Source organism: Triturus cristatus, chromosome 2_2 (assembly GCF_964204655.1).
Source record: "Triturus cristatus chromosome 2_2, aTriCri1.1, whole genome shotgun sequence".
NCBI classification, from domain to species: domain Eukaryota; kingdom Metazoa; phylum Chordata; class Amphibia; order Caudata; family Salamandridae; genus Triturus; species Triturus cristatus.
Window position 1 is genome coordinate 844,006,037 of NC_140582.1, and position 16,445 is coordinate 844,022,481.

The 16,445-nt window shown below is 42.6% G+C and overlaps 1 protein-coding gene across 3 annotated transcripts in view; it reads right to left on the reverse strand.

The window, feature by feature from the left end:
• TMEM33 (transmembrane protein 33) overlaps window positions 1–16,445 on the reverse strand; it is a 96,712-nt gene that overhangs the window by 49,162 nt on the left and 31,105 nt on the right. For all 3 annotated transcript variants that reach the window (XM_085642177.1, XM_085642176.1, XM_085642178.1), the window contains exons 3-5: window positions 8,671–8,765; window positions 7,700–7,887; window positions 209–276 (exon numbers count right to left, since the gene is read on the reverse strand). In XM_085642177.1, the coding sequence (XP_085498303.1) occupies window positions 209–276; window positions 7,700–7,887; window positions 8,671–8,765 (351 nt within the window). The remainder of the gene's footprint in view (window positions 1–208; window positions 277–7,699; window positions 7,888–8,670; window positions 8,766–16,445) is intronic.

Here is a 16,445-nt window from a genome sequence, read left to right on the forward strand (position 1 = left end):
TAAGGATGTCTGCTTACGACTCCGCTGTGCAATCCCACAAGAGCTACTCTATTACACATGGGCGTTCTCTAGTCCACGGAGCTTCTCTCGTTATTAGTCAGTAGAAGGTAGAGCAATGCATGTATGTGTTCAACCAAAACATTTAAGGCTGTATTCTAAAAGGAAAAATATATTGGCAAACAGGCACAGTGTCCAGCTGAGCACTTACATCGAGAATCTTCTTGGTGTACGTGGCAGCATGCAGCAAGGAGAAAAGGAGCACTGGAAAAATACTCACTGTGATATATTAAGGAAAAATAAGCAGCTTGTGTTACAATAGTTTCACTGCCATTTGTGGCTCTGCAAGCCTGGTAAGAGGATATACATTTGTGAAGTTCAATGAGAAACCCATAGCATTTGTATAGTCTTGAAACAATTAGTTTATATAACAATCAATACCTACTTTTTCTAGAGTCAAAGGTCTCAATGAAGGAACAGAAGGTACTCTTAACAGAAAGTGTTGCAGGGGAATGTCCATATAGTCTATCCTGCTCCTTTGCCACCCCAAAATACACATCTTTTAGCTTTACTCTAGCACCACCAAAACGAAGGCCCACACAAATGACCTACCGCTTTTTGACATTCCCGAGCAAGGAACAGGGATTAATGCTCAGCAAGGTTAGTCAAGTACAGATACCTAACGCACCCATTGCCCCAACCAATCCTTCCACCATGTAGTCTGAATAGACATCAAATGCATGAAGATTTAGCAAATATAAGGTTTAGCTCTACTGCAGCACCCTATTGCAGTATTGGGCCAAACCCGATATGTGCTATGAACATTTCAGTACAATTGCTTCCATGTGATCCCAATCACAACATCTATATACATACCCTGTGACTGGACCATAGAGAGAAGTTAATTTTTTTTTTTATATATAGTGTGAACTTGACTGAATCGGGTATCAGAGCGCTTTACATAGCACCAGTTGCATTACATGAGGACACATTCATTTTTTGTTAGGCACAGGGAGATTGAGTGATTTGCCCAGATTCAAAGGATGTTCAGCGTCATTGCCGAGACTCAAACCCAGTTCCCCAGATTCGAGGTTGACCGCCCAAGCGGTTAGGCCAACTCTATAAATATAAAAAATGCTCAGTGTAGAACGGTGTTGGGATTTCACTCACCCTGGCACAGTCTTAATGGCACCGAAAAAGAGGGAGCAACAAAAGGAACCATAACTGGCTCTCACATTCTAGACCAAACCTACACATCGATTGACTCTCTGGGATGAAAACTCTACTGTACTTTAAAATCCCTTGAAGATGCAAGAGAAGTTACAAATGAGGGTGATTTACATAAGAAAATAATTTACAAGACTAAGAAGTATTTACATGGGTGACTACCAGTTTGAAATTTTAGGAATTATCTGTAGGTTACATTATACATCAAGATCGATTGCAAAGCAAGTTTAGCCATCTCTGCAGCATGTTTAGCACCCAAGGTTACACCGTGGGGTATTTTAGAAGGTCTGAGGAGTTATGAAAAAAGTTACAGGGCAACATCGTGTCCATACATGAGTTTATGGCTATCACTACTTTATGTTAATTCCAGTACCAGTCAGTTTGGAAAGGCATTCTGTTACGTGAGGAATGAGAAAGGACCATCAAATGGGATAAATGGGACAGTGCACACAAATATGGAATCCTCAACTTGCCCAGCTTTGTCTGCAATTGTGATGGGGCATGGTCAGGTCTACTCTAGAAGTGGGTAAAAGAGGGGTGAGGTAGGTGCTTTCATAAGGGAAGAAAAGTATTAAGTAGCTTTGGAAGGCCTCCACTTTATGATTGTTGCACAATGGGGGTGCAATTAGAAAAAAAAGAAGAGCACGTTTGGACCAGACAAAAAAAAATTTTTTTAACTGGTATGAAGTGGTGATGGTAAAAGATGCTGCTGCTAGGTGTCCACACAACACTGTGATTAAGAGTACTTGCCCCTCCTTGTAGTTTGTTAATGTTGGGTGGGAGGGATTCATTGGGACGTGTCAGCACGGACTCCCTGTAGGGGCATGTCACAGACAGGTTGCGCAACAAATACTGACAGTTTTGGAAGTATGGGGTGGGGGAATCCAATGTTCCTTAGATTAGTGGTAGTTTATTTTTTTCAGACACTAGTGCAACGGCCATTGATGTTGCTGTTACTTTTGCGTTTAATTAATCTTTGTTTTCAATGCCCCCCTACAACTCATTCCTTCATCTGTTCTACATATAGATATTACAATACTACATGAGTGCCCCACTACAGAAAAGCACAGCAGATCACCTTTGAATAATGTCCTGGAACATGAATGGCCTTCTAGACAAGGTTAAGAGAGGGGCAGTCCTAAGGCATGCCAAATGGACAGGGGCTGATGTCCTGTTGCTACAAGAATCACGTAGTCGGGACAAATATTCCTTGCCTGGCCCACTGGGGATACACCTAGGTTTATCATTAAGGATTTACATGCGTTTCCAGCGGTAAGGGTGTTCTAATCAAACAGTCAGTTCCATACCAGCTCATTAAGACATAGACGGGTGGTAGGTGGACAGCAGTGCCGGGGTTGCTGTAAGGGAAAATCTTTACTCTATTAAGTATATACACCCCAACTTCCCAGGGACATTCTTTTATCGAATTACTGGCAAGGCTTTGGAGTGCGCGCATCCTTCTCCAGGGCCTCAACTTTGGCCCGCGGTTGATGTCATATATACAACTGTTGTACACAGACCGGACTGCGTCGGCAAGAATGGGGGGGCCGCAACTATAGCGCGGAACGTGGCAGTGCTGTCCCCTATCCCCCCTGCTGTTCTCTCTTGTTTGGAGTCACTGGTGGAGTGGGTGAGGATGTATGCACAGGTTTGGGGCTTCGAATAAGGGTGGGGGACAGATTATCGGATTCGATTGTATTATACGCCAATTAAGTTCTCTTCTCCATTATGTCGCCGGACACAACGGGTCCCAGAATGCTGCAGATCACGAGCACATTTGGAGACAACTTTGGGCCTATACATTAATACATCAAAGTCTATGGCCTATGCAGTGGGCCATGAGCTACACAACCTGTGACGGGCGGCGGGTCTGCGATTAGCCATCAATGGGTTTAAGTATTGGGGTGCTTATCTGTCCCTTATGCGGTGGTGGCATGGAGTGCCAATATTGAGCAGGTACTCACTCGCCTCAAAGAAGATATTAAAATCTGATTGGTGCTCCTGCTATCCTTCCTGGGGCGGTTGTCGATTTTTTAAATGGTCTCCCTGCTCAAATTCCTCTATCAATTACAGAATTTCCCATACGACGTCCCACGACACAAGTTACGTAAGCTGAATCCATCCTTAATACCGAACGGTGGGACGAAGGTACCCCTCGCGGTGCTCTCGCCAACTGTTTCCAATTCACCTACTGTGGGGGCATTGCAGAAGCAGATGATGAATCTTATTATCTAGCGGCTCATCTCCCGATTATAAATGACTGGTGGTATGATGCACGAGGTGACCCAAAATATGCACTGAACTAATGGGCAAGGGGTACTACACCCCTAGTGACATATTTAAACTGTGTAGGAAGAAGTACTAACCTTCCCCCAGCGACACACACGGTCCCTAACTCCTGGCATTTAGCACTTGGTTGGATGAAGTGGGGGGGGGGTACATCGACAGAACAGAGCCCACTCCCAACTCTCTGGTGTGGAAACCTGCTTTTACAAGTTGCCGCGCTATTGGGATTCCAGAAATTAGATCTCATCGAATTCTCCATATAACTGGATGTCATGCAAGGCACTGTTCTTCAGAGGGAATTCCAACTACATTGCAGCCAATTCTAAAGGCATCTTCAGCTCTGCCATGCGTTGACCACTTACATAATATCGGACCTCCCTGAACTTAATCCACTAGAGGGCAAACTCATCATAGGGGACATAGAGTACCACAAAGTTGCAAAAATCTACCAGACACTCATATCTAACCATCCAGACAAGTTTGCTACCCTTCACAAGGCTTGGGAAGCTGATGTGGGGGAGTTGGAAAATGAGGACTAGACAGATTCTAGGTTCCCCACAAGCTGCGGCTATTGCAGCCCTGCTTAGTTTGATTCTGTTCAAATACATTCACAAGGTGTACCTCATGCATTATCGTCTCTGGCATATGGGAATGATCACTTCTGTGATGTGTCTGCGCTGTAATGCAGACAAAGGTACTTTCATTCATACTGTAGGGAGTTGTTTATCACCAGACAAAATTTGGCAGGGGGTGTTCACGTAGCTTGTAGAAGTCTTGCCCTGGCAAAGCTCACAACATCCAAGGCTGGCCCTTATCCACCTTACTGAGGATGTGTGGGGGGGGGGGGGGGGGAATAGATATAAATTGACCCTACTCTGCTTGGACCGGACACTACCCAAACACGATATTGCCAGATGATGGAAGGGGTGCACTCCCCCCCCCCCCAAGCGTCACCCCGCCCTGACCTCCCCCAATCACTGATTGGATGGAAAAAGGAGATGGATTTTTGCATGGGTCTGAAAATAGAGTATGAGGCAAGGGCCTGCCCCTCCAAAAACCCCAAAATATGGCAAAAATGTGGGACTTCCAGGGGGAATAGAGCCCCCACCAGTCCATCGGGTACGTCAATTCATGGATGAAGAAATTAAGACGTTCAATGGCAGGGCGGGGGGGTGACCACATAGGGGTGGGAGCACTGGTCTGGGGTTATGCAACAGCCAGACCGATTTTGTTATATTCTGTATCACAGATGTGGGATGGAGGGGGAGTGGGTTGGGCTTAACCTTTATCCTTCCCCATTTTCTAATATTGTCCTCCCTATATTAATTTTTTTACTGTATTTTTTTGCACAAGTATTTTGTCACTTGGGCTATGTTAGTGTTGAAATTCTCATCTGCAAACTAATAAAAATGTTTTAAAAAAATAAGATGCTGCAGCACACTGAATATCTGGAAGATGTTTGAATTGCTCTATATGGTGTCTTGTATAATATACACAGGCATGAGTGGATCAGGCTTCAGTGGACTGTCAGTGAAGAAACCAAGAAGGTGGCAGGAGGGATGTGCTTCTTCTAAATGGATTCCTGAGATAATTATGGGTGCTTTATTTAGATGTTGGCTTCTTGGTGATTGATAACATAGTGAGCTTTTAGAGTACAACTGTGAAAGCGTGGATATCTAAGAGGTAGAAGATTCAGGCTGAGGTTGTGGGGCTCATAGTCTTGTGCGGTAAAGGTCCAGCAGTCCACTGTCCAATATGGCGTGTTGGAACTTTTTTGGCATGTTTTTCCGTTCACATTTTGTGACAATGGAAAGTCCAAGACAGGGTAATATAGCTTATTTTCTTGGATCTAGGTAACACATTCACTCTCCAAGAACTGACTAACAATGCCCTGGATGCTAATGTACAGTTGTGGGGCCGAGGGTTCAATTAGCACGTTTGTGTAAGGGTCTGCTTGCAGGAGGTGCCACTCATGTAAAGCATGGTAATACCAGAGGTTTATTTCTGATTCAAGAAAGGAGGACTATCCAAGTGGTGCTGGTGATACTAAATGCATGGTACATCCGTAACTAGTTTGCAGATCTATATTCACACTAGAAATACACATAACCCAGCTTCGGAAAACAGTTAACAAAGTTTCCAGAGTGCAAATGGTAAAGAACAACTCCAAACGATGGTGGAGAATACAAGAAACGGTTTGATTTGTAAATGAGTAAAACCGCTATACTTATTCGTGCAGACGGTCATCTCTGCAGGTACTCCACAGGAGTAACCGCGCAAACAGGGATACTCAAGAAAATTCAGAACTGTACTTGGGGATTTTTGTAGTTCATGAAAAAGGCAGAAATTTGAAAGCATAAGTCTGTGACTAGCAGATTTTTGATAATCACAAGAATGATTGTGAATGGGTCATATTACATTTTTGGCTCTGCCCGTGGCAGTTCAGCTAATGGAACCTCGACCACTTGAATTACTAGGACTAATTTTGATAAGTATGTCTTTAGAGACCCAATCTGTGATTTCTCTGCAGAAACTACATTCTGTTTATGCAAGTCGGTTATTTTCCAAAACACCATACATAAGGAATGACGGCAGAGTAGTAAGGTGTTCTAAGTCATGAAGAGCATGGCACTATATTTATAGACTGTACAGATGATACTGCAAAAATATGAGATGAAGTCATAAAATAACGTATAAAACATTCAATGTCTTGGGTGTCTTATATTGTAGGGCAATATTTCAGAAGGGTTGAAGAGCTTAAAATACCAAGCTTGGTGGAAGGCTATGGTGCGGTCTCTTATTTTTGAGTTCTCCAGAAGAGTTTCATAAATACAATAACTCTGACCATAGAGAAGCCATAGACATAACAGGTAAGCATTTGGTTTGAGGCCTACAGATGTCTTCCAATAATGTTTTCTTTACGAGAAACACTAAAATGGTTGCTTCCACGTTCTTACCTTCCTGGTGTGGCCATACTGCAGGTTAGTGCAAACATTTGCCTATAGCAGGCGCAGTAAAGTAAACATTCAATTTCTATTGACCCAGCAGTTGGTCAGGTGTGGATGAATACAAAGTATGACTTGAATATTAATAAGCGCTGATACCACGTCGTTCCACGATTACAAAATTTAAAAAAACACACACACTGGACACTGGAGAAGCACTAGCTTTGCATGAGGAAGCATGACTGATTACCAAGGCTTGAAGGACCATCATTTTCCTGTACCACCTGTGTGGAACTATTTTGTTCTTATTTAGTAACACCACTTAGGTTCTCAAATACTAGGCACAATGCTTTTATAACCTCCATGTAGTGAGCTTAAGAACATTGCATGTTTTTCTCCGAGTAGGGTTACGGTTCACAAATTACCTCTTTTGGTTAAGTCTTTGTATACAACATTGCAAATATTTTGAGGCACTTTTTAGTTAACAGCTGGATTGAATAAGTGAGTTAAACTGTACTTCTACAAAGGGTGGCAGATATGTTAAGTCTTTAGGGAATCGCAGTAGTTGGCTTTAAAATATTCAAACGTTTATCTTCAAACATGAATGCAGGCATTTTATGAACAAGATTGTTTGCAACTAGGGCAGAATGCCGCAATCAGGGCAGCTTTTGGACTGAGAAAGCGAAACCTGATGTCAGATTACCATAAATCACTTCACTGGCTTCAGGTGGCAGAACAAATAAATAAAAATAGGCTGCCGACCTTTAAATGTCTCAATCAATTAATTATGTAATCTCAGTTAGTCACCTAAACACAAGTAGTATGTACCTTCCAGACACCTATGCAACAGAAATCAAGGTTTGCTAGAAGTTTCAAGGTTTCACCTTGCAGTGGGAGGCGATTACTCGTTTTCTGTCCGAGTCCCTCATTTCGGGAAGTGTCCCAACAAACCCAAGGCATACCCCATACTCTACTGTCTTCAGGAAAAGGATGAAGGTCAGCTTTTTAGCCTTCTAAAGACCAGTGCCAGAAGACCCTCAGTGTTAGTGAGAGCGCTACAGAAGCAGTCAGCCAGGTATGGGTGAAACGCTTAGTCTGGGGGTCTGCAGGGCACTGGCACCAAGCATTGGGCTTCGCGAAAGAGGCGCCATCATACACTTTAACCTTAATCTAGCTAAGCACTTCCAACATATTTCTATTAAAAAGATTCACGTTTATCAAAAAAACAGCACTGAAAAGGATACTCGTTACTGGGTAAGAATTGACAAATATTAGGGAGTACAAAAGGTAGTGGCAGCTGTCCTCTAACAAAGCCTGGGCAAGGAAGGCTCTGCTTATCTGGAAATGTGGCAATCGCTGGTGTAGTCGGAGAGCGCTGGTGAGAGCATTGGCAAGCAAGGCACGCTGGTAAAAGCTTGATGCTTCGTGCAACCTGTAAATGAACAAACAAACAGCCATTGACAAAGAGTAGTATCAGCAGTCTCCTGCCGCTAGAGGGTTGCATCAGACCAATAACTCAGCATCCAGCAACAGAGCACCAAAGAGATGCAGTATCCATGCAGGGGCGGCTCCTCCGTTATGGCAGAGGAGCATCGCCCCACTGCTGGAACCAGCATGTTAACTAAAAAGATAATAAAGCAGTTAATAAAACTGCATTATCATCATTATATTTTACTTCGGAACTGAGCCACAGCCGAGTCATAAGGGCTGGGACAGAAGGAGGAGTGGCTGGGCTCAGGGTACTTGGATATCTCCAGGCTGTTGCATGGAGATATCAGCAGGGCTAAGCAGCATGAGCTCCCAGTCCCTGCTGGAGCGTAGAACCAGCTCGCTTCACCCAATCCCTACGCTTCTCTCATGCTGGGTAATAACAGCATGAGAGTAGCGTCTGGATAGGCGTAGGGAACTCTGGGAGCCTGTGTGAACATCGTCAGAGCAGAAGAGGTGGCGGATGTCAGGCTGCAGGTAAGTTTTGTTTTTCTTTATTTTTTCCCCCCTCGCGCTGCCCCAACGATTTCCCCTGCTAGCTGCCGCCACTGCATCCATGCCATGTTGCACTTCGAATAACGGCGAGAACATTTAAGTCATGTTCACATTCTTTCTTAATTCCTCATTTACTTTCTGCATGCATGCAGGCTAGCTTAGAAAGAAATTGGGTATATGTCGATTGAAATAAATGCTAAACTGATTTTTTTTTTTTTTTTTAAATACATACCCTAATAGAGGGAGGATGAATAAAGCCGAGCAGTAAACCGTGAACCACCGGGAAAGCCACATTGCTGTGTCCAATTTATTAGCCAGCATAAATTGCTAAATAAGAGTAAAAAGACATAGGGAATTAAAATCATCAAATCATTAGCTATGACTGGCAATTGACATTTATTTCATGATGTGTTACGCAAAAACAATACCAATTGCACAACGCATGCCTCAGTGTTCAGCATTGTACCACAAACGTCGGCAACAGGTGTAAGCATCACTCAATATACCAGGGGTCTCCAACCATTTCTGTAATATGAGCTCATATTTTTGAAAGTCACTCCAAGATACTAATATTAATAGTGTTGTAATAGTGACCACATCAGACATTACATTAGTGGCCATCATATTCAAGATTACTAGCAATGATCACCTCAGGGCATCAGGCTGGATTGCCAGCAGTAAGGTTAAACAAGCATTTGCAATGCAATAGGTCTCGCATTTGAGTTTGCGCTATTTGCATTGTAAATAACACGGCCTTTTATTTATGTTTTTTTTTTAAAAACAGATAAATGAAAAGGTATTGTCATTTGCAATGACAATAGCTTAAACTCTCACAAATGCGAGACCTATTGCATTACAAATGCGTGCTATACAAATAAAAAGAAGCATTAGGAGAGAGCGTGTCATGCCTGCAACAGCAGGCAAGACAAAGCTATTTGAGAAAATAGTGCGAGGAGGCAGTAATTAAAGCATACCGAGCAACAACAACAACAGGGGAGGTTACAAAACGAGACAAGGCGGTACTAAGGAGGGACTTCCAAGCCTTTTGAGCAACGAACAGCCACAGTTTACAGTGGACAATGACAAGCCAATGAAAAATGTGTGCAGCCCAGGTTCAACCTAAAAAAAAGCTTTGTCAAATTTGAAATACTTCAACATGGGGAATACAAAAAAGCCACAGCTGCAATGCCCCTGGCATCAAAGTAATATTAGTAATGTCTCCCCAACACCACATGATTTATCACTCATCATCAGATTTTAATATATTTTTTAAATTCAGCAGTTTTTCTCCATACATCCGCTTACGAGTTCTGAAAACATACAGATTTTTATCTTGAATACACACTCAATTTTGAGATATATATATATATATATCAGGATACAGGTGCTCAGCACATGAGAGTGCACTCGGGAAACTCAAATCAACCAGCAGGCAATGCGCAGTGCTTCAACCATGCGAGTCGTGCCTGACGCGTTTCGGGCCATTCCCTTAATCATAGGCGGGACTCTACAATCTCTTGCAACACTATTGGATCTTTATTTGAACATTCACCCTCCAATGGGATTAGTTAGCCAGAACTCGATGCATTCTGGGATTTGAAGTGTCCAATAGCTAGCCTCTTGCCCTGGTGGGATCAGGTAAGTTTATACTTCAGCTTTGGATAAGCCGTGAAGCGCTGGTAAAGCCCGCAATCCATGGAGCAGTTTCCCCCTCACTGACAGCATTTAAATGATGTGTCCATGGACCCTCTGAAAATCCGCGGGTGGTGCACTCTCCACGCCCGGAGCCGGCGTGATTAACATCAGGATACAGGTGCTCAGCACATGAGAGCGCACTCGGGAAACTCAAATCAACCAGCAGGCAATGCGCAGTGCTTCAACCATGCTTCACGGCTTATCCAAAGCTGATGTATAAACTTACCTGATCCCACCGGGGCAAGAGGCTAGCTGTTGGACACTTCAAATCCCAGAATGCATCGAGTTCTGGCTAACGAATCCCATTGGAGGGTGAATGTTCAAATAAAGATCCAATAGTGTTGCAAGAGATTGTAGAGTCCCGCCTATGATTAAGGGAATGGCCCGAAACGTGTCAGGCACGACTCGCATGGTTGAAGCACTGCGCATTGCCTGCTGGTTGATTTGAGTTTCCCGAGTGCGCTCTCATGTGCTCAGCACCTGTATCCTGATATATATATATATATATATATATATATATACTGATAAGAACATAGGTTTCAGGCACGTTATAGTTAGGAATTAGCATTTACAAAACCTTAGAAATTCACAGCAAAAAACCATAGGTTTCAAGGGTGTTATAGTTAGCTGGACATTTCACTTGTACAAAACCATTTAAATTCCACCGTTATAGTTAGTTCAGCTAACTATAACTCACGCGCCCGTAACGCACTGATGACGTCACATATTACATCACTCATGACATCACTGATGACATCTCAAATGACCTCACTGATGACATCATCCAGTGAATGTGTCTTTCTGAAAAGTAAATATTTTTTATACATGTATATCTGAAAGTCGATGGAAGAATAAATGGGTAAATAAGTGTCTAAATGGATGTTTTTTTTGTAAAATTGTTTGTATAACTGACTGATTAAGTGTATCTTAGTGAATACATGGGTTAGCGAGTAATGTTTAAATATGTAAATATCAGTATCAGTCTATCCCTTTGTGTACAAGTGGCTGCATGGGTTGGTTAGTAGCTACATGAGTGTCTACATAGGTTATTAGTTGTTTTTTTGAGTATCAGTAGGAGTGTCTGAGTGTCTATTGTTCGGTGGGGGGGTATTACTTATCGTATAGATGCATGAATGAGTGACTGTTTATATGTGTTGAAGACAGCATGTGTGCAGGACTGTATGGGTGGATGAGTGTGTGTATGGGTGTGTTAGTGAGTGAATGACTGTCTCAATAGTGTCTTTATGAGTAACGACATATGTTTTAATCTAGTATATGTGAGTATTAGTGTATATAAATGAGTATATATGTGAGAGTGAGAGATTGGAAGAGTTCCTGGATAAATAATTATGTGTTTCTATAAGTGATTGTTTAAGAGAGTAAGTATGTGTATGTTTCTGTAGAAGTAAGTGTAGTGGTGTGTGTATAACTGTATATGCAAGTAAATGGCTGTTTGAATCTTTATTAGCATCAGTGACAATGTGTGTGAGTAACTATGAATGAGTGGCGTTTGTAACAGGATGTATAGGTGTATGAGTACATATGAAGAGTGAGTACATGCATGAGTGACTATATAGGACTGTTGGTGAATGAGTGGTTGTGTATGTAGATCTTGGAATTACTGAATAGGTTGTTGTAACTGGTATTGGTATGTCCATTTTTTTTGAAAATGTTAGTTACTATTTTTGAATGTGTGTATCAAAGGTTATATTAGGGTGAGAGGAGGTCTGCCACTATCACAAGGATGATGTCATCAGTGATGTCATTTGAGATGTCATCAGTGATGTCATGAGTGGTGTCACTGACCATGTCATGAGTGATGTAATATGTGACGTCATCATCAGTGCATTGCGGGCGCGCGAGTTATAGTTAGCTGAACTAACTATAACGGTGGAATTTCAATGGTTTTGTACGAGTGAAATGTCCAGCTAACTATAACACCCCTGAAACCTATGTTTTATTCTGTGAATTTCGAAGGCTTTTTAAATGCTAATTCCTAACTATAATGTGCCTGAAACCTATGGTTTTTTCAGTGAATTTCAAAGGTTTTTTAAATGACAATTTTTAAATGTATTAATTGTTATATTTATCTTTTTGATACTGATTTACTCTATTTTTTTAAACTATTTATTTTTAGATATTTTATTTTTTAAATTACATTATAATTACATTATACAATACATTACAAAATATACTTTCTCAGAATGAAATACTTACTTTACAAATAGGCACTAGACTTTTTGAATGCAATAATTACAGTTTGTTGCAATAGGCAACACAATTTCAAACAACGCAACATTGAGCTCAATGGGAATTTCTAGTTAAATGCAATTAGTTACTTTATGGATTACTTTTCTAACCACAGGACTGGATCCTAGATTCAGTCCTGGGACATCTCCTGTAAACAGTTGAGTAAAAGCGTTTTGGTTACAGTAGTGATTTTTAAGGAGTATTATTGTATTTTAAAAGTTGACACTTAGAAAACTTTTTCACATAGAATCGCCAATGTTATCCTTTGGGAGGAAATTCACTTAGCAGGTAAGTAGTGTTATTGTTACTTTTTCTTACTCAGTGGTGGATCCTGGATCCAGCACTGGTGCACCGCCTGTAAACAGTTGAAAGAATGCGTTTAAGTCATACAGGCGATTTTTAAGGAACATTTGTAGTTTGTGAAAATCGACACTTTAGAAACTTTTCTGGTGAAAACCAGACAATGGATTCCTATGGAAGGAAATCCAAGTTACTGGTAAGTACGGTTAGAACTACTTTTCAGGGTCAGTGCTGGGCTAAAAGATGCAGCACTGGGTTCTCTCCTGATAACAGGTGAGTACATCGGAATTCGTTGTTCAGATGATTTTAGGTGAATATTTTAAATCTCCAAAATTCCACACTTAAAAGAATTTCCAAGTGAAACCAGTCAATGTTAGCCTATGGAAGGAAATTAAAATTACTGGTAAGTACGGTTAGAATTACTTTTCAGGATCAGTACTGGGCTCAAAGATGCAGCACTGAGGTCTCTCCTGATAACAGGTGAGTAAATCGGAATTCGTAGTTCGACTGATTTTAGAGGAATACTTATAAGTTTCAAAAATCGACAGAAACTTTTTCTGCAAAAAGCAGGCAATTATAGCCTATGGAAGGAAATTCAAGTTACTGGTAAGTATGGTTAGAATTACTTTTCAGGGTCAGTACTGAGCTCAAAGATGCAGCACTGAGGTCTGTCCTGATAACAGGTGAGTAAATCGGAATTTGTAGTTCGGCTGAATTTACTTCGGTCCAGTATATATAGAGCCACTTTCCTACACCATCCCCTCCCTTCACCACTGTGCAAACACGCCCTGTGGCGCATTTTAAGTTGGGGAAATTATTACCCTTCAATCCGGAGGGTCCCTAGAGTCCAACTAGCCCAGTAGGTACATCCATTAAGCGCCACAGAGCTGCGTAGCAGAGAGATGTAAAAAAAGGGGCACAGCCTGCACCACCTCTCTGCAACGCAGCGCAGTGGCGCTTCCTGGAAGCACCTAGTGGGCTACTTGGCCCCCAGGGTCCCTCAGGATTGAAGGGGAATTTTTTTCCCAACTTAAAACGCGCCACAGGGCGTGTTTGCATATAGATGGCCCCGCTCGAGGAGCAAGGCCATCTATATCTACTACCATTAGATGACCGGTAGCATTGTACACAATCAGGTATTGTCTTTCGAACTTCAACACACATTTGCTCCTCTCTTACACCCTCCTCTCCCCCTCCTCGCATCGTTCTCCGCATACCCATTCCCAACGGGGCCTGTGGATTGGAATATGCTACTTTTATTTTAGCATACGAGGGCACACACACATGTGCGTCTACCGCGCATGTGCTTATAATCAGCCACCGTGGCACTACACACGCGCAGAATCGGGAGGTTTCTATACATGCAGACAATATGTCCCCAATTAGATTGACATGACACCCTACATCTGTTTAAGAACCACTCCCCCCGTGGAAATCCCACCACTGTAGTGTACTTTTAAATTTACTATATAATCCATACGTTCTTAAAGAGGCAGATGAGAGAAGACGTAGTCTCACATGGGCCACGCATGCGCGGAGACCGCATGTCTGGTCTTCGCGCATGCGCATCATCTAAAACACACCCGAACACACACCCGTTATGGATTTTGAAGACGTAGTCTCACACTGGCCACGCAAGCGCGAAGACCGCATGTCTGGTCTTCGCGCATGCGCATCATCTAGAATACACCCGATCACACACCGTTTATAGATTTTGACCGGATACAGGTACCGCCTTCACGATACTTGCCGGGACTACAAATGGAGCCTACATCCAGACGCGGTTCCATTCCAGACAGGAGGACGGTTGGGGTAGGTTCGTCAGAGGCCACATCAGAGCAAAACTGTAAGTAACACTATACTCAAGGCTTATCTAGGGTACCAGTCGCTGACTTTACCTATATTTAGTCCACAGGGTCTAAATCTATTAATATGCCATTACTCACTGGGGCGTCCATTTATTTCTCTCTCAGCACAAGAAGGTGTGAACGCTCGTCCCCTAGTCTATGGAGCAACTTACTCTTTATACTTAGGTGAGTGGTGTGATATGTACTTGTGGGGTTTCTGCAATGTGGCTGAGATACCAATGTGAGATGAGCTGTCACCACCCCCGCTGAATACTCACCTGTACAACAATGTTTAGTTTCATCAGACCTTCCACAGGAGATTTTTGGGATGAGTGGGTGACTCCGATCGGCGGCGGGAGGCCACCCACACTAGGATACCTATCCTGTGGATGGTCCTCCGGTTTGCTTATCGTCGAGACCCCACTTTCCCAGTCACTCGTGAGTGGAATTTGTGTTTCATGGCACCGCAATCCTGTACTCAGTCTTTATCTATTTGTGTCCAGTCTATGGACAGATTTGGGGCAAAATTACCCTAAACCTTGACATATTGCTTTTTCTTTCTTTTCTTTTGTTTTCTATGTTTACCTAGGCTTATATCCAGGAGCGACTTTCAATCTGACATAACAGATAGCAGGGCCATTGTGTCCTTGTACGCCCGGATATACACTGCGGGTACTATCCCCCCGATCACTTTTATGCACACTGCACTTCTAAGCTGGTCCTGAGGAAGCGCCACGGATCCGTTTGGACCGCAGGGGCGCGAAACATGTCGACCACATTGACCACATTGTACTTACCTGATGGGACATTAACCCCACTAGGGTAACACCTAACCTACGGGTTTTTTTTAGCTTGTCAAGGGTGCCATTCCTTTGTCTTTATTAAACAATACCTTTTGAGCAACCCTTAGACAATTTTAATCTATCACGTCACACACACGACTGCACCACTACTAATTTTAGGACCCAAACCACACACCCGCATGCATCAAACAGCGTTTTCTCTAAAAAGATCTCCGCTAAAGTGACCCTTCGGGGGACCCGTAGGGCATTACAGCGCCGGCCTGACGAGGAGCAAAACGCCAGATGATGAAGCAGGACACCTTCTGGGGTGTGTGAGGGCAACAAGAGAAAATAAGCTCTGCTTCCCCTTCCAACCCTTGGGTCTTATATAGCCTAGGACCCTCTTTTCTCACGCTTTTTTAGTCTCCTTATTTCTCTACTTTTTTGGAACAGTGTCCTTTTTTTATTGATACAGACGATGCACAGATACTGGACCATAACAAGCTCCTGGTCCCCCCCTCTTCTCTTTTTATATAGAAATGTTTGTGTCCACACATCTACTCACAGTGGATGGAAGTATGCCAGAAGTGGTTGTTCCTGGGCTGTAAACATCCTTTGGTTTTCCGCACACCCAAGGGTATTTACCAATTCCTTTATTACCCCCTTCCCAGCCTCAAAAAGGTCAGATATTTACTTCTGACAAGGCCAAGATTAAAACATTTAGCAAAGCAGGTAGGGGCCCACCAAAACAAACATTGGCAACACACACAGGTTTCGCTTTTGGTTTTAGCATAATGTTAATGTATATAAAATGCAGAATTTAATTAAATACTGACTTTGAATGTGTTAACATTGGTAACTCTTTGCTTTAGTATATGTTCGTATTTCAATTGGAATTTATGCAGTATTTTCAAAGTTGGCTCTAAAATGGCTGAGCGACTTGGTTTTCCAGTGCTTTTATGATACATGTGAGCTGAGTCGCATTTAGGGGTCCGGGTGAATTCTGGTTGTGGGAGAGTGTTCATAATGGGCATAACCGAGAACTCTGATGAGGAGGTTGAAGTGCAGGCTATGCAAGTCAAAGACTAGACTCCATGCTCAAGCAATCCATGGTCTTTCTCCAGTGCACACAT